General features: G+C 37.6%; 1 protein-coding gene across 2 annotated transcripts; it reads left to right on the top strand.

Moving 5' to 3' along the window:
• Positions 1 to 125: 125 nt before the first annotated feature.
• On the top strand, positions 126 to 26,063 carry SPATA48 (spermatogenesis associated 48). Of its 2 annotated transcripts, none has more exons than XM_032442458.1 (10): positions 126 to 140; positions 1,560 to 2,436; positions 7,708 to 7,790; positions 9,009 to 9,082; positions 9,781 to 9,919; positions 10,390 to 10,457; positions 11,193 to 11,234; positions 11,788 to 11,895; positions 22,291 to 22,398; positions 25,835 to 26,063. In XM_032442458.1, the coding sequence occupies exons 2-10, from the start codon at positions 1,941 to 1,943 to the stop codon at positions 25,956 to 25,958; spliced, it is 1,242 nt and encodes a 413-aa protein (XP_032298349.1). In that variant the 5' UTR covers positions 126 to 140; positions 1,560 to 1,940; the 3' UTR covers positions 25,959 to 26,063. The 2 variants fall into 2 exon arrangements, with proteins under 2 accessions (XP_032298349.1, XP_015709838.1); XM_015854352.2 differs by lacking the exon at positions 126 to 140 and adding an exon at positions 165 to 774.
• Positions 26,064 to 26,296: the final 233 nt, after the last annotated feature.

Here is a 26,296-nt window from a genome sequence, read left to right as displayed (position 1 = left end):
TGCGGAGGGGCTTTCCCGGCCACAAAGCCGAGCACCTCTGCGCTCCGGGGAGAGAAGACGGGGTGCTTTCACATCCTCAAACCCTGGGGAAGCATCTGAGGCAGCTCCAGCTCCAGCTGAGACCTTCCCGCTGCCGGGCGGTACGCTATTAATCCCGCTCCATCAACGCACCAGAGCGTTGTCCCTTAAAAACACGTGAATGAACAAACAAATAAATAAAAGCGAGGAAGTTTGCGTTGTAAAAGTGAACTGCACATCAGTGTCATGAGGGGGTACCGCCCGGTTCTTATTGTGCTGCTTCACAAAGTGTCTGGAATCCCAAGACTCTGACATGTTTCTGTGGTATAAGAGTGTTTTTAGCTCGTATTAGGTTAGGTAAAGCAATGTTTGAAAGAATAGGGAAGAGAAAAAAATGGGCTGCATGAGAAGCAAGCAAAGTCTGACAGGAAAAGTTCATTACTGTAACAATGTGGCTACTATGGCAGTGATGAAAAATAGCTGCTTACATCAAAGAAAGGCTGCTCCACAGTGGCCCTGAGAGACGTGGTGGTGATGGGTCAGTGGTTGGATGGACTTAGAGGTCTTTCCCAACCTAAATAACTCTGCGAGTCTTAAACCCTTGAGAGTACCACCACAGACAGGTGACCTGCTCCTCCATGTGCTTCCTTCTCTCACAGATCACTTCTGAAAACTGACAGCAGAAACCATTCAGCCATAGTTGGCACATCTGTTTCCCAGGATGATTTAGACAGAATCTCTGCCAACAAAATCCAGGTTAAGCCTTACTTGCATTTCAGTCTGTGAAATAAAACAACAACACAGGACTCGTCCTTGGAATGACATCCATCTTGTGCCTTACCCAAGTCCCACAGCAAACAACTCCAAAGGAGAACCACCATAATTCTGCATTATGGAACATAACTTCTTTATTACTCTAAACCTGACTTATTATATATTTTAGCCCCCTTTCTGAACAAAAATTAGCCCCATTTTTTCTGATCTGTTAGTCAAGAGCAACTTAGGAATTCAGGGAAGTTACATCTTTGTGACAGTGGCATAAATGAATTTATGCTGAAAGAGACATGAAGTAAAGACCCTACAACATCGGTTGTATAGTAAATGTAGTATATTTTTTTCTGAAGTGCTGGACCTTTGCTGATGGCACTGAATTCATGCAGAGTACCAGTATAAATCAGACTACTTTTTTTTCTAGATTGCTAAATAAATACAGTGGGATTGGGATTAGAAAATGAGTGCAGCATATTCTGGTCTGAGACATTAGCAGGTTTGCCAAACAGTAAAGGAATTTGGCAAAGCTACAGGATTAAGCTGCACAGGATACTGTAATGTCTATGGGATTTACTTATTGCAAGTAATTATTTGTTTACTGAATTTTTATTTTTTTATGATCGTGTTTGATACATTTTAAGTCAGTGTTTCAGTTTATTTTCAGATTCACTCTCTAGATATCAAAAGAATAGTTTATTTTAATATGAATCAATGAAAATACAAGATAACCCATAGTAAAATTGAAATGTTCTTAATTTTGCCTCTTCTAGGTGAATAAATAACTGGCAGTGTCATTTCAAGTTGTTGTCTGTGTCCTTGTGAAGAGTGAGGTTACCATGGTACATGTGAACTGTCTTTCACACTAGGATACATTTCATTGTGAGGTAGCTTCTGTAGTCACCAAGCAACAAAAAGATTCACTGTTAATTCGGCAGCTCCATTCTCTTTGCACCTTTTTGATAAATCCCTTTTTCAGGAAAGCCTTCACCGCTTAAACCACTGCTTTGCTCTTTATGGATTCTTTGTGCCAATGTTCTGGAAGATAAACCATAGTTTTACTGTGATTTGTTGGCTAAGACTTCAGGAACTTGAAGAGGAAAGAGTAAGCAGAAGCTTTTGAATTTACTGTCACATAAGAGGAATAGAAGAGAATGACCGTGATTTCTCATGGAGCTAAAAGGCGGACTACCACATCAGTTAAAACAGTTCCCAGGACGAATAATCAACAGTATCGAAATCGGTTAAAGAAGACATGCATGCCATTTGTGAGAGGTCCTGAGAATAGACATGACTTTGCCAGCTTTGAAGAAAAAGGCAGCAATTCTTTCCTTAAATTCAATCCAGACACCCCTCCATTTAGGCCAAATTACTCCTTATTCCCACACCGAGATGATGTGCCTCTAATAGATCCATGCTCAGGTTTTGTGAGTGCAGGAGCGGATGCTGATCTACGGCCTGGTGTAGGAAAATTTATTGAATCCCTGGCGGACTACAGTGACGTGAAACCTCAGCAGCGGGTTCCCACAGTGGGAAATGGGGCCAGGGCTGTCCACAAGAGGCATATGATCCTCCAAGAGGAAATTAGCCAGGACCGACGGTGGAATTCCAGGGCTGTGCCAGCTGCTTGGATCAGGGCAAAACTCAGAGGTAATGCAAGCTACTATTTTTATTTCTTAATCACTAAAGAAAAGTCATTGATGTTCAGTAAATAAATAAATACAGGTCTTTTTCTGAACACCAGTGCTGAATACTTGAACTGAATGTAATTACTGCTGTAGAGTGTGTGATTCACAGTCCTTGCTGTAGAAAAGAGGTACAAGTCAGCAAATTCTAATTAGCATTAAAAATAAAAATAAAAAAAAGAAAAATCTTTGAAATAAATAACATTTTAAATAAATTGTGAAGTTATATATCATAGTTGAAATGAGCCCTGTTTTAACATAACCTGAAATAACAAATAAATGCAAAGTGTCAGGAAATCCCCTGAATTTTTCTGTGTCTTTAAGCATTTCCTGAAAAATAGCTGTGCAGAGCACTTAAGACTTTTGTCCGATATCTAGCTGATGGGAGAACAGAAGCCCTTCAAGACTGCTATAACATCTTTTTTCAGTTACATTTTACCTTCTTAATGTACTTAAATGTGTTACACCTGAAGTTTGGTCTGATTGTTTCATATCAATTACAGCATCAGAACTAAAATTTACTCTTCCTAATGGCAAAGTTTCAAAACCATAGTCTGTTGATATTTCTGGGGAGAAGGAATATCTATCCAGAACTTCTAAGGTCAGGCCTTATTAGTGGTAAGCAAAGTGGTGGAACTGTTCTAAAAATTAAGCCAATTCCCACAGTTTTCATAGAGAAATGCTTGTCACAACCACAACAAAAAAAAAAAAAGAAGAGAACTCAGACAACACACTAAACTCTTATAGATGGGAAGGGCATTACTCAGAACAAGATAAAGAAATGTAAATAAGCAATTTGCTCCATTTGACCATACAGAGATTGCACGCCATCTTTACACTTTACTATACTTTATCCATATTGTCACCATGATGTCTCTACATACAATATATTCCAGCACTATTTTTGGCTCCTTGTTTCCGTCTTAGAAATTTTCACTTTAAATCACTTTCAGCCTATTGAAGTCATGTAGTAGAAGCCAAAGGAACCCAGGAAATCATAGAGAATAAAATAATAAGTACTTATAACTTTGTTCTTTTTCTTGCTCATTCCAAACTATTTTTGCTATTCTCTCTTGGTGTCCTTCTTAAATTAGATCTAAGAAGTCTATCAGAAGTAATTAGCTTTTTCCACAAGCCTATGGAGAAGCAAAGAGGAAGGAGGAAGTGTGATATTCTGTCTGATCATTAATTTTTCTAACACAAAGAAAAGCAAACAGACAAAGACAGAAATACGGTGACAGATTAGAGGCACTCCTGAAATGAATTCAGACAAAAACTGAAACCAAATATCATCAAATCAGTTATCAGTTTTACAGTTAAGAAAGTAGTCCAGAATGGAGAGTAGTTCCAGAAGTCAGATAGAAATTATTTGGTGGCTTCCTGTTGATTTACCATTGGGTGAGGTTCACTATTAGTGTGAAATACCAACTTCAGTGAAGCTATCTGCAAAAGTTAAACTTAAGTTGTGCACAAAAGCTTGAAACAGAAAGAGTCCAGCATAAATGTATTACAGAGAGCTCTGCAAATGTTCCTCCAAACCTAGTATTCTTTTACAGGTTTTCCTGCGATGCTGAATGTTGTCTACAGATGTGTAAATAAAGATTAATAAAAATAAAACAAAAAACAGTAGTTGAGATTTAAGATGCTGTTTTTAGTGAGACTGCATAAACAAATCCCAGATTTCAGCTGTTCAAGTCAGAGCCCAGCTAGCAACCCACAGGCACATGATGCTTTGAAAGTGCTAATCTTTCTAGACATCAGTCCTGAATCATTCCCCAGCACAGTTGTTTGGGGAAGTTGTGCTAAAAGAGAGCTCAGGCCTTTTGCAAGCAAATTCTGCACTAAGTTTCTTCACTGTGCTGGTGATGAGAGGAAAAAACAGAGACAGAAGCAGCCTTTGAGATGTGTGAGTTGAGGTATATGAAGCATTTGCAATGCACAGGAGGTCTTCTGTTGTGACTTTAGCAGTCAACACTGGTAACTTTAAATGTCCCTACACAACCTATTGCAACTACTGGGCAGAGCAAGTTAATAGAACAGTGAAGCTCTCTTATACCAAAGCATGGTGAGAAGATGTCAAAATGGCCTCAGGGGCTCTTAGTAGCCTGTGGGTGGGTTGGAGCCCTGGGCATTCTTTATTCTGTTGTTGCTTTAGGAGATTCCGTTGAAGAATTTTATGCAGAACTTGTTGAAATAATTGTGGTCATATTCTTCTTCTTCCCTTTTACAGGGAGATTTATCTTCACAGTGCTTCCATCTGTAAAACAAGAAGCATTTTCTCCAGAGGAATTGTTATCCAGGATTAAGCTGCACGTTGAGTATGAGACGTGTCAGCCTCTTCTACCTTTCAAAAGATGAAATTAGAAAATGACTGTAGCCAATACTTGTGCTGCCTCATTTTGTAATATTGGTACTTGGTGAGATGGAACCTGTTGTCAGCCAACAGAAAGAAGAAAAACTAATCATAGTCAGCAACATGAATGGTGAAAATCAAAAAAACAAACACAAAACCACAAACAAAAACAAAAGTGCAACTTAGAACATATAAAAATAACAATTCAAGGGTATTCACAAATAGCATGCATAGCTCATAACTTTTTCAGTATATAAACAGTCAACTAAGAATGCAGATCAGCCTTCAGTAGACTCAAGAATATCTCCCTTTGGTAAGAAGTGCTATTGAATAGTAATCCATAGCACAGTGGAGTGTATAATAGCATACAGTCTAAGAGGCTAATAGGTCATCCAGAAAATAACACTTAAAAACTCAAAGCAACCTCTTGAGGGCTGAGTTCTGTTGCAAGAATAGATACTGTGGTTTCGCTAAGGGTTTGATACTTGTCATCTCTGCAATTATATATTTCACTGCACACTTGTTTTTCACATGCGCTGTAGCAAAGAGGATTATTTAACAACTTTGTTCTTTACCTGTTGCTTCTTTTGCCATACATTTCCAATCTAAACTGTTGGTATTATGCTTACATTAAGTTGGTTTTCAGCGAGTAAGCCAGGCCCTTTTTATGGGTGTAAAACCAAACAGAAGTAATGTTAATTGGCTATATTTATTTTTCATATGTAAAGAGAAGGAGAATAATTCATCAAAGAGCTAAGCAAAAGAATTTGGAAGAGTTATCTGTATGCTCTTCATTTGACATCATTATCTCTTGTTAGACCCACTGAAGTCAGTATCCCTACTAATTTTAAGATGTAAAAAGTTAAAAACAGCACACAGTCTTCAAGCAACAGTGAAGTGCAATGAAGCTTGTAAGACCACTGGTTTTGTAAACCACTTTGCATATGACCTTATGTGATGACATAAGAATCCCACTTTTTCCTTTATAAACAAAACAAAAAGATACTCTAGCTTTTGTGATTTCTGGGAAATGAATTAGAAAAGTGAATGAGTACATCTTTGGTTTCTGACTCAGAATGCAAACCAGAAAAACTTCAAAATTCATTATCCATCACGGGATCCTTCTTTCTCAGATTAGGAACTAGTTTAAGTAGTCAGCTGAAACCAACAGAATCATTAAGATCTTGATAGTTAAGAGTGACAAAGTCAAGACATTGAGTGCCCAACTTGAACGGGTCGTGCCATTTTCAGTTCTGAGGGCTAATCAAATCCGTAGGGGAACTGAAACCCTCAGAAAGTTGACTAAAGGAAAAAGCATTGTTGTAGTTTTTATGCTAGACCATTCCACTGAAAGCAAAAAGAAAACTAATAATCCCAGCATCAGGGCAGTAGGATGAAGATAGCAAAACAGAGTGTAAGATGCCAAGAGCAGAACTCTAATAGAAATTCATATGTAGTTACCAATGCAAATGTAAAGTTATATACAGATCCTTCTAGGGACACTGTAGCTGAAATGAGTTTTACACATACAGCACAAGGAAAAATATTTGCGACCTTTAGTTATTTAATCAATGAACAAGAAAAGAAACTATCTGTATGAAACAACTAATACATATGCATAGATGAGCAATCTGCCAATTTACTGTAGAGAATGCTGATACAATAGTATGAAGTAATTACAAAATATAAAAGTTAATGGAAACATTCCCACCTGAGTACAAGCATATATTTGCAGATAAAATTTAAGGTCTCCACCAGGCTGAGGCAGTGAAGATGCAGACACCATCTTTATGACAAGCACATTGCCTATTTAGGAGACATTTTCCAGTTGCCTTGTTTTAATCAGAGAGGGATTCAGTTTGAAAGCTTTATTCACAGTGCAAATATCCATAAATTCTTTCAGGCTTTGCAAAAGCAGCAACTTAAAGTTATAGTACCCTATAGTGTACTATATAATGTGTGGGTGGGTGGGGGGGGAGGGAGGGAAAAAGCTCTTTTAAAAAGCAGGTCATATTGGTCATATTTCACTATCTGCATAAAGCACTTTGGCACTAAACTGTAATTTTCTTTAAAACCTTAACAAGTTTTACAGGAATTAGCTTTTTTTTTTTTTTTTTTTTTTAACAGTAGTTTCCAACTTTCAGATTTTGATTACTTTTTTCTGAAGTACACCTTTGTAGACTATCTTTTTATTTCCACAAATAGCTAGGAAAAGTAACTCCGTTACAAATTAGGTTCCATACACTTTCACATATATTGGAAATTTTTAGGGGATCTGGAAGGAAAAATCAGAATGAGAAGGAAGGCATAAATCAGTGTTCTTGAGGGAGCTGAATCTTGGGCATTATACCATCCTTCTGTTTGGCAGCAGCTCTCTTTGTTACCAGTATGTAACAAAGTATATAGGCTTGTATACTGTATACAGGCTTACCTGTCAGTAGAAACATGTTTCAACAGTAACTACAGACTTTGGCCTCTGGATGGGTATGCCACATTTTCAGTACCCGGTCAGGGTGAGCTCATTGGAAAATGAAGTTGGGAGGACAATGAGTGGAAAGGAATATCGTCTATATTTTTCAACTGCTCACAGAATAGTTTGTTGCTAACAATGTTGGTGAAATGCAAGACATAATTACTTGTTTGGATTATATTAGCCCTCCTTTGGATTATCTTTAGTAGTTCTCTAATATTTTTATGTGTTAAAAGTATTGTGTATACAAAAATGTACTTTTGTGGTCATTAGTAATTCCTTTCAGAGTAGCATCAGGTAGCTGAACGCTTATTTATTGATTGTAATGAGAAACCATGAGTTTTTTCTATCCAGTTTAAAACAGTAAGGATTGCTGCTAATTGATTAACACAGTAGGAAACCCTTTCTTTCAGGTCAGACAACTCCAGTGAAAGGTTTTTGTGCTCCACCTGACCAACACCATAATTTTGCATTTTATATGGATCCCAATCTCAAGGCAAGTGTCTCACTATCTTGTTCTAATAATGGAAAACATATTTAAATTATTTATTTTCTAATTCTGCTTTCCATTTAGAATGCTTTTTGCAGTGATCACAGTCATGTGGTAAAACAGGGCTTTTTCGTTTCTTCATTTGATTATAGTAAATAAGTGCATATATCACAATCAGATTTTAACATTGGTCTTTGCTCCAATAATACTGTTTTTGCACTGTTTCCCTGGATGAAGCATTTAAACTGTAAGGTGAGACTGATATTACCTATGTCATATGTATCTAAATAAGGCAGACTTGGAGCCAAAATAACAAAATATAGAAAGAATCAGGAGTTGGACTCCGTGATCTTTATGGGTCCTGTATAACTCAGGACATTCCGTAATTCCATGATATAAAAACTTCAATTCTCCAGGCTGAAGAGCCCCAGCTCTCAGCATATCTCCATAGGAGAGGCGTTCCATCCCTTGGACCATGATCTTTAAAGACTTTTAAAACCCAAACTATTATGGGATCCTATGATTCTATCATATATGGTGCAAGTCTTAAAGAAATAAGTAAATAAAAAAACACCAACTACTCTGTGGCATAACACCAATTAAGTCTTTCCCATGCTGAAAATGAAATGGTATCTTTCATCCTTCTACACTGATGTGGTAATTCACAGTCCTTAATGTGTCGCACATGCTTAAAGGAACGTTTAAGTTGGACTCCTGTAACACCTACGAACATTGTACAAATATGTCAGACATGTATGAGTGTGCCTTTGTTATTTCATTTGATAAATAACATAACAAATTGAAATCTACATTCCTGAGGACTACAGAGACATGGTTCGAATCTCCCCTGTGGCACAAGTGGTAGAAGTGCTGCTCTGCTACACAGGAGGCTTGAATCCTGGGGGTTGGACTCGATGATCTGTAAGGTCCCTTCCAACCCGCACGAGACTGTGAGATTGTGATACTGTGACATTCTACCAGTTTTTAAACTTGTATTCACTTATTAAATTTCCCTTTTTCAGTAAAATTCTTCAGAAAGATTCACATTCCAAATAAATCTCCGGTGCTGACTGGTGAAGAATGTGAAATTGTCTATTTCACTTTCTGATGCAAAAGAAAATATTAAACTAGAAAAATATAAATGCGTTCAGTTCACTCATAAGTAATCATAGTGTCCTATATCTTGATAACATTGCTTTTTGCCATCTCTTTGATTTCTCTTAGGAATTAATTGAACCTTCTGCAAGTTGGAGAGAAGAAAAAGCAAAGGACTACCTCTACAAGTCAAGTACTCAAAAGTAAGTCATCATTTATTTTAAGCATAGGATTTGTTTGTGCTTTGCTTCATTTTTTTTTTTCCATCTTATTTTGCTGTGATGAACCTCTAGGTAGCAAAATATGTAGGGCCACATAAGACCACGATTAGTTTTTCTGCCACTTCAGAACTTCTGGTACTGCAGCTGCAATTACTTAGATTCATCTCATTACCTGTAGTTATCTAAAAGTTTATATCCAGTCTGTGCCATTCATCTCTATTTCATCTATATGCAGTGAAGAAAATTTGGAGTTTCCTAAAGGACATTCTGTACATCTGTTTTTAATAACTGCCATAGGCATGATATGTGGGGCATCTAATCTCTATTTACATCACTGAGCCGATTTTTCAAACACAGATAAGATAAATCCTGTAGCAACATAAGTTAATTGGAAGATAATCTACTTCTGGAAGATAAGTTACTACTTTCAGTTAGTAAATGAGAAAGTTTAAATAAGAGAAGCCTGTGAAACTCTGCCATAACAACTTTTTCACACACAGGAAACATGTAATTCCAGTCTCTTCATTTCCTTTTGAATGAGAAATATACTCGTGTGTTTTTTCCACATCCTTGTCACAGAATTCCTATCTAACTAGCTACAGATGTAATTCAGTTCAGATTATATTGCAGTTTCTTTAATCTCCCTTTTTTTGTTTGTTTGTTTGTTTTTTGCTACCTAGAGCATATGAAGAAGTTCCATGGGATAATATATTGCCACCCAAAATTCCGCCTCCTGAATCAACACTGGAAGTGATGGCTGATCCTGTTTCCCAGTGTTTCACCAAAAGGAGATACAATCCCGAACCAGACATAAGCCAAGTCAGTGAGCAACTTCTTTCCAACTCTTCTTAGATTTTGCTAAGGGAATGTAGCCTAAGTTTTGTGTAGAACACACAGATAAACAAACACAGCAATTATTTCAAATAAAAACATTCCTAAATGAGCATTTAAGGTCATCATCGCACTTGAGAAATTGCCTCACATTCTTTCATATGTTTTCTCTTTTCCCCCCATAAATTGGTACAGAAGACATGCATGTGCATTACCAAAAGAGAGGACAAAGATACTGATAGAAAACTGTAGCACAGGAAACTCTATGTTAGGTTTGTTTGTTGTTATTATTTGTAATAATTACTATTTTTACTGAATTAAAATTCAGTTTTGAGATTGGCTCTGCATGGGTCATCCTTTCCATAACAGTTTGTTTCAGTGATGAATTGCAGCATAATAATCTATTAAGTCAAATTAAGTAATGATGTCTTACCAGAAGCATCTAATTGTGATTTTAGGTTATTGGAAGTCTTTGGGATAGAATTCAAAGAAGACATTTTAGCTCCTTACAGAGACCCGTTAATTTGTAAGTTTCTTTTTTGTTTGTTTATTATTAAAGTCCTTTGAACAATTCCTTATGAGGTTATTCGGTAACTAGAGAAGTTAGGTATTCAGTCAATGCCTGTATGAAATGTACGCTCCAATGTGCTTTTCTTGTGAGACTTAAATGTAAAAAGCAGAACAGAAAAGTGAATGACCATCACAACTGCATACATCTGATGTTTTCGTTGAGCCATGACGCTTATGAAAATCCCACAGTAGTCACAGACATTTACATACTCAAAATTTTGTCTGCTTTCCATAAAACAACTTCAGAGTGGAGCTTGATTTGCTTGTTCAAATTTACTGCTGGACAGTTAGGCATAAAATGGGACAGAGCAAGAGAGGCATTCAGACCTGACGTTAAATTTTCCCATGTTCTTGAGAACTGACTGAAGTGTTACAAGCAGAAAAGCAGTTCATGTTTAAAGAAAACTCGCAAATTGCAGGAAAATACTTGAAGCCCAAACATCTGAGGATGAGGGTTAAAATGAAAGATTCTGCATGCCAAACTGGGTCATTTAGCATATATGTCAACCTAATCATTTACCACAGTCTTTTACCACAACTCAAATGAGCATTGCATTGTTCAAAGAGCAAAACGTTAACTTGTCACAACCTCTCTTTTGGGGCTTCATAAATATTCTATCAGAATATTCTGCTGGGTGAAAAATAGAAAAAAAAAATAATTAAAATGATTGTGATATTTTGTCTTTAACAGCATAAGCCGAAGCCCTCGAATCTGTCAGATCCCTTTGTATACGTAAGTACAATGACCTTGAATCCTTTCTACTTTCTTTTATCCCATGCAATCCATGTCTTTCATTTTCTGAAGGAGGAATTTTATATGAAGCAAAAAGCAAGAAGTAGAATATGGGATCTATTCTTATGGTATTTTCTGGTGCCAGGGAGGAGGGCGTGCTGAGTTTCCTCTGCTTGTGGAGAAAGCCTTTTACCTGTGAAGCAGAAAGCAGGACTCGCTATATCCTCTATGGAAGAATATCTCAGTCTGATCACTGGCATAACCAGAAGGACAAGGGATTATACATTTCTATGTTATTGCCACTCTTCACAAACCTTCTCTATACACATATGTACTATGTGCTGTCATTTGTTATATGCTGCAAGTTCAGCAAATGATGGTTTTCATCTTGGGATATGCCTAGCATGCAGAAGGGTTCATCCCCACATTTTTTTCTTGTGGACCATTTTAATAAATAACTAGAATTTGGAGTATGTGGCATATGGCTCAGCTGCCTCCACCATCTGTCTTATAAATAATGTACATGTATTTGATTTCCTTTCTATCCTAACAGTGGCTGTGTTGGTGCAGAAAGTTTTGAAGACATCGACAATCCCAGTGTGGAGTTAATCGTGTTTAACCATGTACAGACCCCAAAGCCTCGCTACGCAAAGACTGCACAGTATGTTTCTCTTATTAGCAAGATTTTGATGCTGCATCTTGAGTCCTAGATAATTGGGAAGGGAAAAAACTGTTTAAGATCCAGTCTGGGTCCAGAAGAATTTTAAAAATTAATAGAAACACTCCTTATACTTTTGGATAATTTGAAGGAGATTCTATTTACACAAGAAGCACAGTGGGTTTTCAGGTGCAAGACTGAACTTCAACAGGCCCTTCATAATAACTGTCAGTAGTAAATGGCCTACTGTAATAAATTCCTACTGTGATTAGAGTGGGTCTATATAGATCTCAGGGATCATTTAGTCTAGATACTCAAAATCAGTCAAGGGAGCTTATCCAAGGTGAGCAGAGAAATGTCTATGAATATCATGGTACTAAAGATTTTATACATCTGTTTACCTTATGGCTTTCAATGAAAAACACTAATTGCAGGAACATGTTGGCAATAAAGTTAATTCAACTTGTATGTTTACCTGACAGTATCATTTTTCTAGTACTGAAGATAGAGTTTCAAAATCTAGGAGTTGTGCTGTGGCTCAAGTGATCCTGCCATCCATTTGGTACAAAATAGACGTAACAAACTGACTAACTTACTGCCCAACAAAAAGGTACCCTCAGTGCTCATTATCCTGGGAAATACAGGCTATCTGTAGTAACAATCTCCTGTCTTGGCCAGGTGAACCTTTCATGATCAGCAGGCTGTGACCTAGGCTGGGGTGGAAATCAGAGTATACTCTCTTTTCTGCTCTTAACCTTTCCAGATTAATAACACATTCAATGTTTAAGAACTGGGCAGACACCTTTCCCTTTTCCTCATTTGAGAAAAGTTGAATGTGAAGCTACTCTGAGGATATTTGCTAAGTCATGCCTACAAACACCCAACCTGTAGCTCCTACTAATGTTCAGACCACCCAGAACAGGCATTCCTCTAAATGTCCAGCCACAGGAAAAAGATCTGTATTACATTCAAGGTTCAAATCAAGAGGACAGACATGGAGGAGAAACTTCTGAGCTCAGAGCGCCCCAGGAACTTCTGATGCCATTGAATAGATTGATGCCATTCTGAATAGATTCCTTACTCCCAAAGTGTTACATTAATTTTGAAAATATGGTATATTTTCATATTTTAAACACTTCTTCTGTTCTAGTATTCATGAACAAGTCTTGTGGTGTAAAATGCACTACAGCATGCTTCGATGCATGGGATGATTTGAACGCGGCAATGCTAAAAATGTGATTTTTAACTTTAGCCGCTAGATGGCCTTCTAGTTTGCAAAAGTTCCCTGAGTGCCATTAGGAACACGTCCTTGTTCTTAGATCATTAACTTTGATGTTTAAAAGTTTTTACATTAAGTCTTTCCTAATGTTGTCTTTAGTAGTTTGAGATGATGTGAAGCCTTTATTTGCAAACTTTTTACACAGTAAAGTGGTGAGAGTAGCAATACAATGCCAAGAGCTAAAAATTGTATAACAAAAGACAGTTCTGTTTACCTTATCACATTTTCCTCTTTTCATGTCTTTTTTTTTCCTTTTTCCTGTCTACAATTTTGCATAGTTTTACGAAAAAGTACAGAAGAGTTACAGCACTGGAGAAAACAGAGGGAGAAAATCTGTAAAGTCATTTTTCTCTCTGGAATGCTGGGCCTTTGTCATGTAGGGTATTACTAGTTGCTGGAAGCCCATTATGGCAGTAGACCCATAGACAACGTGAAGTGTTAAGCACTGTAACATGGCCAAAATTGACTGCAAGTTAGCAGACCTGTTAACTTTTAATTCTGCTATGTTATGCAGCTGTTGCTGCTGATTTTCAGAATTTATGTTTGAGCAACAAAGTCCATATTACCTTTTCTAATATTCTCTATTTTGGGGGGTATTAGTGAGTGAGACAATGATTTCTATTGATTTCTGGCAAGCAGGAGACCAAGAGCTCTTACACCTTGAAGATTCTGATATCACAAAGCTGGGAAAAACTCAATTCCACTTGAAAAATTCTACTCTTGAAAAGAAGTATAGCTATGCATGAGGTATATTTGTTTCCTGTGTCTATGACTGCCAGATATCAAGATTGCTATGATTTTAAGCTGAAAAAAATAACAAAACAGAACAAAAACCATGTTGAAATGAAGAAATAAGTGTGATTCTTGTTTGTTTGTTTGTTGTTAATTTATTTACTGCTTTGTGTGTTTGACAGTTGTTCTGGACAGATGCATAAAAGTCTGAAGGCTTCTAGGGTCCCGCCGGAATCCCTGAGAAGTTAGATTCATTATTTCAATTTAGAAGTCTGTGTCTGCTCTGCAAATCTGTAAAGTGTAAAAATCTCTTTGCAGATAGTCAGTCACTTTCGCTCTTTCATGGACTAGCAGTTGCACTTCCTTCTTCTAGAACTTAGGCAGCAGCAGCACTCAGGCAATACTTCGGAGGGAGCTACTCTTCATCCCCAGACCATGCAAGAAAGTGGTTGCCAGTCAAATAAGTAACAAAGCTGAAACTGGCTAAGAGTCATCTGTCATGTTATTTTGCACAGACAAACAGGAAGAGTGGTGAACCTGGGCATGTTTTGTATGTTACCCTTGTGCCCGCCCTCTCTTCCTCTTGGCAGAACAGGAAACCATCTTCTTGTTCGTTTTTTTTTTTTCTCTCCTTCTTCTTTCCTTCTCTCTCTCTCTCTTTCTTTCTTTCTTTGCTTCTTTGCTTCTTTCCTTTTTTCCTTCTTTCTTTCTTTCCTTCTTTCTTTCAAGGAATTAGAAAAAAGATAGAAGTCCTGGCTTATGGCTGAATTGAGATCAGCCTTCTGGAGAGGTACTAAGCAAGTACACAGATCATAGACTGAAGTCCTTACCATGTGTTTTGGAGCTTTTGCAAATGAAAATTCAGGTGGGACTAAGTGGTTTGCCAAATCCCATTTGGAATCTATAGGACAGTTAGGAATGAAACTTCACATACACTGAAACCTTGCCTGTATCATTCTGTTTATTACTTTTTACCAAATTTTGAGGACTGATGTATTGATACAGTGCTTTGCTTAAACTTGATTTAAAAAATAGTAATAATTAGCAGGAAAAGATCACCATCGATCTTAAAAGTTATTTGAAACACAACTGAAGACAGGAATTTAAGTCATCTTTTATCCAGTTCTTCATCTCTGTGATTCAGTCACAGAATGGGAGCATTCATCAGATGTAAAAAACCATATCATAAGTGTTGCTTAGCTAGAAGTTTTGAATTCATAAACCTGGATTTATTAATCAAAACTGTGCTTGTGTTGTGGTGGTGGTCTGGGGTGATCAGTGGGCATTGCCATAGGGGAGCTTTGGAAATACTTTTCTCGGGTCACACTCATCATCTTCATACTTAACCAAAGATCCTGGATGGTAATTTAATTTATCTAATTCTCTTCCATGCTTTCATTAAAGCCTGTCCTGGGGGAAAGGGACTGAATGTATAATCTTTTCTGTTTCAGCTCCAAAATCATTCCAGCATCATTCTTAAGATCCTTGGTTTGTGTATTCACTCCTCAGTTTGCTTTAGAATGATTTTTTTTCCATCCTTCATAATATTATAATTTATAATAATTATAGTCCCACTCTAAGATAGTCTTTTCCAACAATACATTTCAAAAGATACCTTGTAAAATACATCATGCTTTCATTTTACTGTTCAGCTTTCTTCACCGTTGTTTTGTTCCTACTTTCTTTCCTTGTCTGCCTGCTTTAAGATCTTTTCATGTATTTGATTTCTTTTTCTTCCAACTACTGAAACGCAAATTCCAGTGGAATTAATGAGTTGAAGATATTTGCTTAACAAGATTTCCTGAACTGGAATGGGATTATGCAGTCATACACTTTGCAGAACTGAGAGCTCTGCTATTTGTTGTAGAAGACTCTGGAGTTTACAATGATTATGCCTGTTTTCATTTCTTTCTTTTTTTTTTTTTTTTTATTTCTTCTTTTTCTTCCTTATTGTTGTTGTTGGTGGTGGTGGCACTTTTGTTTCTTACGGATTTGATTATTATTTGCTCATAGTAATTATTTGTGGGAGATGAATACTGCACCTGATTTTGTATGTCACATGGCTAACCATATACCAGGCAGGGAAGCAGCTGAGAGCTAGTGCATTTTCTGCAACCAGCCAAGCTTTCAAAAATAGCTCAGCAACCACACTTAAAAACCAGAGTTCAGAAAGAGCTCACATTCTGCCTATATGTTGATTGGTAAGCTCCTGCAAAAATCTGGCCACAAACACCACAATGAAACTTTTAGATGTAGAGCACTTTGAAAAAATCTGGCCCCATGTGTAACTGCTGCTTCAACCCACATAAGCATCAAGGAGGAGGAGAATGGACAGAATTCAGAGGATACATGGTTATTTTCAGACCACTTGGGCAAAGTTACACAGCTACTATGACTTTCTGGAAGGTTCAAACTGCTTAATCCTCTGAACACTTCTGACAGGATCTAACTTAATAAGTGCAGAGTGATCCAAATAATTCTTTCACATTATTATTAATGATCACTTTGGATAAAAAGAAATCTCTTTCTTATTCAGAAGTGTGTTCTGAACTCAATAACACTGAAAATGAGGTGGAACCTGGGTCTATTGCTTCATACAGATTCCCAATATAACCATCTGCTGTTCTCTTAACCATCTTTATCGGCATGCAGTTTTGTATGATCCTCCTTCAGCCCCTTGTCAACAGATTTTTCCTTCAGTTGACCTCTTCCCCGATAACTACTGAAACAAGGTTATGCTTGATGTGGTATTTTAGTTCTGCAGGTGTTTTAAGGGTCAATGGAAAAAAAGCCTCCCACATGGTGATGGGGATTTCCTCTGTAACATTCAAGGGCAGGGTTCTGCTAAACGCTCAGTCTGACAGACTCAAATAACTCTCTTCCCTGGCACTGTTAGAACTCCCTTACATACTCTGCAAGTTAGCATTGCTTCTTACTGTGGTAGCATGGCACACTTAGTGCATTCCAGTGTACACAGCATCTATTCCTATCAGTCAAACATTATATCTGCTTATTTGTATCACAGTAGCTCCTTACTGCGACCTCTTTAAATCTGACAAAAGCAGTTAGGACAGAGATTACATTTTCTTTTTCCACACTGAAAGCCTCTGACTCCAGAATTAAACAAAAATCTGGCATTTGTTCATGTTTTATCACTCAATACTCACAATTCATCAGCTTTCATAATACTCAGCAGAGGGCACTGCTTACACAAGCAGAGCACTGTTTTCTCAGCAACACTTTGAAGTGTCAGCTAGTTCATGCTCACAACACAGACAAGGTAGATTATGACATTAATTTTGGAAAGACAAAGACTGGGGAATATGAACTTACTTGTTCAAGGCCTTGGGGGTTGTCTTTATTGGAGAGAGACTAGGATCTCACCCAAATCCATTTCTGAGAGCAGTTTTTTAAAAGGTGAACTTTGAAATGTGAGTTACTTGGTGTAATACACACAGTTTCCAGGAAGATCAAGACCTATGTGTTTCAAGTCCTACTGTTCTTGCACGAAGCTGTTCTCTGAAACTATCCTTTATTCTCGGTTCCCCAAGCACACTGGGCAAAATGCCACTATCGTACCAGTGTATCTGTAGTGACTTCAGTCATATTTCTTCAGTATACAGTCAGCTTCCAACTGACTGTGTGCATGCATCCCTTAGCATTTCAAGTTACCACAGAAACCTCACAGGCCACAATTAGCTGATGACAGGACCTTCTGCTGCTTTCCACCTTGCACAGTCATTTACATGGGCTGTCTGTGAGGGCCTTCACAGTGTATCTTTACTTCAGAAACTGACAGCTTATCCACTATACATGCATTTTCAATAGTTTTCCAATTTGAGTCATGCTGTAGGTGGCAGGGAGTGGAGGGAGGGGGTGCCTAAATATCCTCATTTGACATTTACCAAATGAGATTTTATTGATGTTTCTGAAAAATAAAATAATATAAAATAAAATAACTCATACAACAACAACAACAACAAAAGGCTTGAAAAAGTTTAAAGTAGATTGAAATTATTTGAAATTGTAGGAACAAAATATTTTAGTTCAACCTGGTCCAAAATATTTCTGGGAAAACAACATTTTGGTGTTTTTATTCTGTTAGAAATCCCAAATCCATTCCTTATACTGCTTTGACGGCTAAGGGACAAGGGTATAAAATGCAGCCCAGAATGCTTTGTTCTGAAATCCTATTGGTTCCATTCTTCACTCTATATGGAGCACCCTATTCTAACTTCATAAGCTCTCTCAAGTATATTCTTACCCAACACTAGGAAATATATGCACTGAGTTTCTTGACAGAAGATCACATCAGAGACATTTTTGCCACAGGATATTCTGCTAAGCAAACAGGGTCATGGAGTAAAAGAAGGGCCACGAGTGCATGACATGTAGGTCTTCCTGGCAGGGAATTTATCTGGAAACCATTTGCAAGACTTGCCTATCGTGACTGAGAACTGAGAGACCTGTTTTGTAATTGCGCTAACCAAAAAAAACTAATTTATGACTTCATCTGGTGACTTGGTTATTTGGGATTTGTGCAAGTATTTCTAAGAATGAGTAAGGTGTTAGGGACCCTTCACTCTTAAGTGCAAGATATGAATCTCCAGGACTGCTTTTATGAGACATAACTTTTGCACAAAGGATTTGCAAACCTCATTCATAGAATCATATAATGGTTTGTGTTGGAAGGGACCTTTAAGATCACCTAGTTCCAACCCCCCTGCTATAGGCAAAGGTACCTCCCTCTTGACCAGGTTGCTCATAGCCCCATCCAGCCTGGCCTTGGATGCTTCCAGGGAGGGGGCATCCACAACCTCTCCAGGCAACCTATTCCAGTGTCTTACCACCTTCATGGCAAATTTCTTCCTAATATCCAACCTAAATCTACCCCATTCCAGTTTAAAACCATTTCCCCTCATCCTGTTGCTATGTGCCCTTATAAAAAGTCCCTCCCCGGCTTTCTTGTAGGCCCGCTTCAGATACTGGAAGGCCATTATAAGGTCCCACTGGAGCCTTCTCTTCTCTAGGCTGAAGAGCCCCAGCTCTCTCATCCTGTCCTCATAGGGGAGATACTCCACCCCTCTGATCATCTTCATTGTTCTCTGGACCCACTCCAACAGCTCTTCAATTGGGGTCCCCAGGACTGGACACAGTACCTCAGGCAGGGTCTCATGAGAACAGAGTAGAGGGGGCAGAATCACCTCCCTCAACTTGCTGGCCATGCTGCTTTTGGTAGGATATGGTTGGCTCAAGTTATGGATTCACTCAGGCTGAGGTCCTGGATCCAAGGTTTTAAATACTTACAAATGATTTGAGGCATTCTTGATTTTACTCCTCTAAAGACACCTGGGATGGAATTTATGTAGCAAAGCTGAGCATCCAAACTCCTGGAGATTCTACAACATCACTTCCAGCTGCTGCTTCAGAACAGTATGGGGTATTATATGGGTCCCACGCTGTACAGGGATAGCTTAGGTACCTTAAGGCATCTCAGGTGGCTCTCAAAATCTTACAGCTTATGCATACGTTAACACAGTATATTTGTTACTGGACTGAGAACTTCTAGTATGACAATAAGGAAATACATGAACAGGAGAGATGTCATGGTTACAGAAAGGAAGCCTAATTACACCAGCATGCATCAGGGTTTTGTATGCTGCCCAGTGGTAGCTTGGCACTTAGTTGTTTTCTTTAGCAGCAATAGTCTGCATTAGCAGCTCATCAGAGGAAAAGCACAAGAGCCAAACTGCTTGATCCAAAACCAGAAAACAAAGGGGGTACTTTTCTAACCTAATTTTCTTCTGCTTTATCACATACATAACCGCAGCACTTTTTTGCATTTTCTTTGCAGGTTCCCAAGAGAGCAGCTGCTTTACTGTAGTCTGTGCTTTCTTATGATCCTGGTGCTTTTAGCTTTTCTCTGCACATTTCTCTTCTCTTTCAGAGTGACATCCTTTCCACATGTTATGAAGCTGCCAACTTCTGTGAAACCTTTCTGACAGACAGTCTAAAACAAATCTTCAGCTAAGGTCATCTCTCAGACTTGACTTTTGGGTCACGCCTGGTCATTTCCGATGCTTTTCTCTCTTCTAGTTTTGCTAGCATTCAAGTCAGAAGATTTTATCAATCAGATACTTCACTGGGCATAATTGATTTTAATATCTTACATGTGTAGTTATTCTGTGAATTAACTCCTAATGAGCTTATAAAACATTGCAAGTTAGTGTGGGACTTCTTATTGTGAACTCCTCCTTGTCATCACTCATAAAATTTCAAGGAACTGAACAGAATTTATTACATGTGAAAGTTGTATCTTGATTATAGGACACTGCCAAGGTAGTACATCTCTGCTCACAGTCTAACTCCTTCAGTGATTTTCAGGTTTCATTTGACTAAATGCATGGACTTGCACACATTAAATGTCCCTTTTGCACCTCAGTGGGATCCCTGTGTATGAAAATGAACTTTCCTACACAAAGTTACTTCATCATTATATAACCTAACTTTGTCTGACAGCCATGTTGGCCAGTTCTGTCTCACTGTCTCATAGTGTCTCACTGCTGTACTTTATTTTTTGGTCCTGCTTGTTACCATTGTGTGACTGCTGTGAAGACAGAGAGTTAAGTCTGTCACTTGCTCTGACAACAACTCGGGGATTCCCTACAGGGAACAGCTTCTCAAAAGCTACAAAACTGCTGTACTGATTCTACAAAAACATCAGGAAGGTCACGCTCTGCAGTGTGGCCCAGGGAATGTAGCACTGCGTGAATATTTGGGTTAGTGATAGTTTACTTTAAAACTGGACAAAGTACTAGTTGGCCTTTCTGCCAGTTGTGAATAGCTCACACACAGTTCCTTGCTGTAGCTGAGGCGGGTCAATACAGCATTTTGTCATTACCTCAGCTCTTGTGGTAAGGAATTTCAGAGCTGGGTTTCCTAGCACACCAGTCAAAAAAGTACCTGATAAAAGAGCACATGTCCAGTTTTGCATCCTGTGCTGTACATGACTGTGGGGAAATAGCTTATCAACCATACCAAAACTAACAGCTCTATCTGCGTTATAAATTCAGGAACTGTTTATGTTTACCCAGAGTACAAGGGAACAAAGACATATCTCAGAGATTATTTTAAAGAGGGCACTCTTGCTTTTCTTGCAGTCAAATGGCTCACAAAAGAATAATGCAGTCGAGGTTAGCAATCCTTACTACATTGATTCAATAGATGAAACAGCTTGCCATGACCACTTATAAACATATATGTATGGGGAGTCTGAATATGTTTATAATTCAGTGGTATCCTGTTCTGAACTGCCAGCACAGAATAGTACTGTCAGTACTCTCTGAATAATGTGCAGAAAGAAAACACCTATCAAACTGGGGCATTAGATTGTTTCATTATTAATCTTCACGGGTTGTCATTCTGAACTGATATTAATATCTTCTTTCTTTCTTTCTTTCTTTCTTTCTTTCTTTCTTTCTTTCTTTCTTTCTTTCTTTCTTTCTTTCTTTCTTTCTTTCTTTCTTTCTTTCTTTCTTTTTTTTGTCAATTTTGTCCATCTCTGTTTTATCTCCTATCCAATACTGGTAAAATTTTGTGTGCACTACCTCAACAAAGTAGAGTTCTTCCCTTTTTAAAGAAAGAATCCTCTTAAAGCTTCTTCAAGAAAATTTATTTTTGAATTCCATGTTAAAACATTACTTCAGAATTAAGGAAAGTGTTTAGTGTTCCAAGATATGAGACAGACTTGCAATCTTCTCATGAACTCATGCTAGATTTGAAGTGTATGTGTCTGAGCAGTGTCAGTGATATCGTACATACATGTGAATTCAGAGAACTTTAAAAATGTCTGAGAAGTCATTTGCATTTTTGTCCACTAGAAATAACGCCTGTTGGCTGAAAGCCTGTTACCACAATCCCACGTTTAGATCTGGAACATAAATAATGAATAAATCTGTATCACAATTAAAAAAACATTTTCTTGCTTTTTTGTGAGCCACATGACTCCATATTTTCATTGAGGTGAAATAATGAACTGTTGCTTATAATCACAAATATCATACAGATATTCCAAGAACAATTGTGAAAAAAGATACTGTCATGTCTAACAAGGATTTTGGGTCAGAAAATTAGCAAGATTAGCGTGAAGTTGTCTCATTGATCTTAAGGAAGTTAGGCCAGTTTACATATTTTAAGGACTACTTACTGCACTATAATGGTCTTTTACCCTACTCACTTTTGATAGAGAAACACAAGCTATTTTAAGATGATCTGTAAATCATATTTCAAGTCTGTTGTCATTTGATTTACACTTTCTTGCCACTCACCCTTTCCTTATTTATTTATTTATTTATTTATTTATTTATTTATTTATTTATTTACTTTAGCACTCCAAATATCCCTGGATATGCTGGCAAGGTTCATTGGTTGGCAACCCATCCGGCAAATTCTAATCTTCCATCAACCTCACCATCAATAATTTCACAAATGCGTGGGTAGGTATGAGGTATATTTCTCAGCATGTGCAGAAAGGTTACAGGGAGAATCATAATTGCATTTATTTAATTAAAGAGCAATTAAATGTTAAGTGTTACTTACCCTTGGCTTAAATATATATATACATACAGATCTGTTTATTTTGGATCCCACAGCATTATTATGGTGGTAATTCTGAAATCATCTTGAGATTTCTTAAATTTCCTGTAATGTCATACATAGGGTGCATATTGGTAAGATGAATTAGCACTGGGGTAAATAATAATTCCTAAATGTTTCTGCGTTGATGTATATTTTCCCTAACTAAGATGACGAAGTCATGGCTTCAGAAAACTTTATTTTTTGATTGATCTGTTTACATTATGAAAGAATACCAAAATTAAAGAGGCAAATTGTTGTTGTTTTATTAAAGTGTGGTATTGCACTTCCAACATGGCGCTGGCAGATTCTCGTGAAATGGGCATTTGCTGTACAGAAATGGTTGTTAAAAAGAGATTTACTCAGAAGGCAGCGAGATGATAAATCATGGCACAGCCCAACATTTATGCAGCTCAAGATTCTGTAACCATGAAATCGTGGAGGAATTAATAATCTTTATACTTTCTTGCTCTCCTGTACAACGCTTGTTAAAACTATGGGCCACGTTTCTGAAGTATGTATGTGTTTAACTCCTGTTGGTTTACTCAGAACTGGACTCTTCAGTGCACCTGAAAAACTCTTCCTTCAGTTAGTACAAAGAGACTGATAGAAACATAAGTCCAATCTGGCCTTTCTCCCAGCATCAGAACTGCTAGTCACTACTTGTTTCCCCTTCCTCCTTTATGATTTTGTACTTCCCTTTAGTTTCTGATCTATTATTTTCCACAATGATTTAGGACATGGTGACACTATCCAAGTTTCCACATAGTCCTTATAAATTTATCTTCAATTAAACAGTTCAATTGTCCCTTGGGATTCTGTCCACAACACATTTAAATTGTTTTTCACTACTAACAACAATAAGTGCCTAGAAAAAAAACCATGAGAAGCTTTAGGGAGCTGCCTAACTTTTGAAGAAATCAACACGTCAACAGTTTAATCACTGTAAAAAATGCACCGACTTCCATTTCTGCTGTCTACCAGCTATTCACTTCTGCTCTTTTTCTCCTGTGGTTAGCCCTAGAAAATAGGCAGTCACCAGCAGTCAGTTTGCTGTTGACAGGGAATGAAAATATGCAACAGTCTCAAGGCTGTATAACCTAATAAAACTGAACTCAGCTTGATGCAAGACTAACTGGCTTCTAAATGTCAGACAAATAAAAAGGCAAAAGCATCTTAGCAAAGATCATTTACAGGCTTCAGACTGATACCAAATTTCAAAAGCAAAAAGACAGATGCCAGTGGGATCTAAGAAAGGAAAACACATCTGTTACTTCATTTTACTTTCTACAGGTGTTAGTGTGAGTGTGTTCCATAGAGGATAATTTTTGTTAGTTTCTACTGGAGAGGAAGAGTAGACTTTCTTTTCTGTGCTAGTGGAGTCTTTCTAGAATCACGACAGAATCCTCTGGTCTTTCGAAGATGGATATATATTAAACAGACAGCATGCCTAATCACACTTAGAAACTGCTGACAAAGTTCTTCCATTCTTTTTCTGAGCTGGATGGTACCTTCCCATGAGATTAGAACCTCTGGCTGCAATATTGTAAGGGATATTTTTTTATCTTCTCTGTGGCTACTTACATGTTAAGGTAGAGTCCACTGGCTTAAGAGAGAAGATTATAGCACTCTTTGATACTGCTATGTGTTACAGGTCAATCTGCCCCACTCCCAACATTAGTTATTGATGCCCATAAAATAAAAAAGCTCAACAATTGATTTCTTAATTTTGTAATATCAAGGATAAAATTCCTGATTTCAGTCTTCACAAGTCATGCTAGTCTGTAGTGGAGAAGAGAAGACAGGTTATTCCTGAAATGTGGACTCAAACCAACCTGATTCATCTCCATATGCTTTCCATGTGGGATGACATCTCATTCTTACTGTTTTTAAAATGGTGACTCATTTTTTATTCTTTTTGATCACTTTCAAGCCATGACTTTAATAATCTCTCAGAAAGTAGCAAGGGGTTGCACATGGTGGATATTTAATAGCCACTCTATTTGACAGTTCCATAATATACCATCATTCTCTTGAAGACGATTATGGGTGACAGAGAGGATCACTCATCTACTGCTGACATGGTTTAATACATGTTTCATTAAGAGCCAACATCAATACCAGGCAGACCAAACAGCATGCAGCCACTTCTACACTGTGTTTCTATTGCATGGACATGGGGCAAAATTGTTTTTAGTGTTTTTAAGCATACTGAACACACTAGAGTTGTGTAAGTTATAGAACAGCAAAAATATTGTTTCTTCATTTTGGAATATGAACAACTTTTTTGTATGTCTAGTTTTATTGCGATGTTGTGTTTTTATTTCTAGGTAATCTCAAGGTGAAGTCGGGAAATTAAGTTGCAAAGTTCTCTAGTACAGTTCAATTCTGACATCAGTGTTAACTCTTGCACAGCAAGGAAAATTTGATGTGCATCTCTAGTTGTTTGACAATGCCTTGGAATTATAGTAGTTAATACAAGATGGTGCTGGATTTCATTGGGATTTAGAGAAGTCTTACATCCTTTTAGCAGGATGTTTTGGAGTCTTCAAGAGGAGTCCTTAGGTCAAAAGAAAATCTGTTTTTTATTTTAAGAATTGGTGAGCACAAGATTCTGTGGCTAGTTCTGTATCAGACCTGCTTTTGATTTCAGGCTTTTCAGCTGAGGTGTTACACTATATAAGACTGCAGGTATAAGATTATTGATAGTGAATCTTCCTGTAAAGATTCTGAAGTGTATCAGAAGATCAGTGTAAATTGTTCACTTCCATACCGTCCCCAGCATATTTTCTAAACCCCATCCCAGTATGCTTTATCACAGTGACTGAGCATTCAGAGCAGGATTGGCATGGTGTTATCAAAGTGTTTTTTCAAGGCTTGAAAACCAAACCTCCAACATGACCAGGGCTAGCCCTCCAGGAGTTGTGGGGCCTTATGCGCCTGGATGCATTCAGCTTACTCATACTCATTTTGCCACATGCTGCATATATTAATTGTGAAGGACTCTGCATCCGAGAAAGGCAGACAAGAGGCAAAAGGAAGGACACACCCCTATTACAGTTCCTGTAGGGATCAATCTTTCCGCGCATCACAAAAAGTAAGATTTAAAACTCTTAGGAAAATGTCTCACCACTGTTCTTAAAGTGACTGATTCCAAGAATAAAGGATATTACAAGTTGTTTTCTGAGGCAGATTGATGTCTTTATTCAGAATGCAGTGAGAGGGAAGAAGGGGGAATGTTTAACAACACAAGAACTCATTTTAAAGTCGTTTTTTTTTCTCTTCTAATAATTGCAGACACATAGCAAAATCTGGAAGATCATCTCAGTATCATCACCAGGGACCTTTATCTCAGCTGATGACTCCAGTTAGTCCTCAGAATCCTTTCAACAAGATTCAACGAGAAACTATTACAGTTTAAAAAGGGTCAGTTGTATTTACCTGCCTAACTAAGCTGTGGTGTCTGAAAGCAAGGAGGAATGAAATGTGTGGATATTTTAAATAAAGAGCAAAAATAACATACAAATGGGTGTTTGTGGCAGTCTCATTGCACTGTTGTCAGATATGTGGCCTCCTACCATTGACAGTTAAAGCTGTATTAAAAACAAGAGGAGCTGTAAGTCAAAGGTTTGAAACTTGTGCTCTATATTGGATTGCCTTACAAACTAAGGTAGAACCTGATGGTGTAAAAGTTCTATCAGCTGGCATATATATCTGGATATATATACGCATAGAAACACATGCAATCACACTTATGTA

The sequence above is a fragment of the Coturnix japonica genome, chromosome 2, assembly GCF_001577835.2.
Source record: "Coturnix japonica isolate 7356 chromosome 2, Coturnix japonica 2.1, whole genome shotgun sequence".
Classification (NCBI taxonomy): Eukaryota; Metazoa; Chordata; class Aves; order Galliformes; family Phasianidae; genus Coturnix; species Coturnix japonica.
This window is presented reverse-complemented; position numbering and strand designations above follow the sequence as displayed.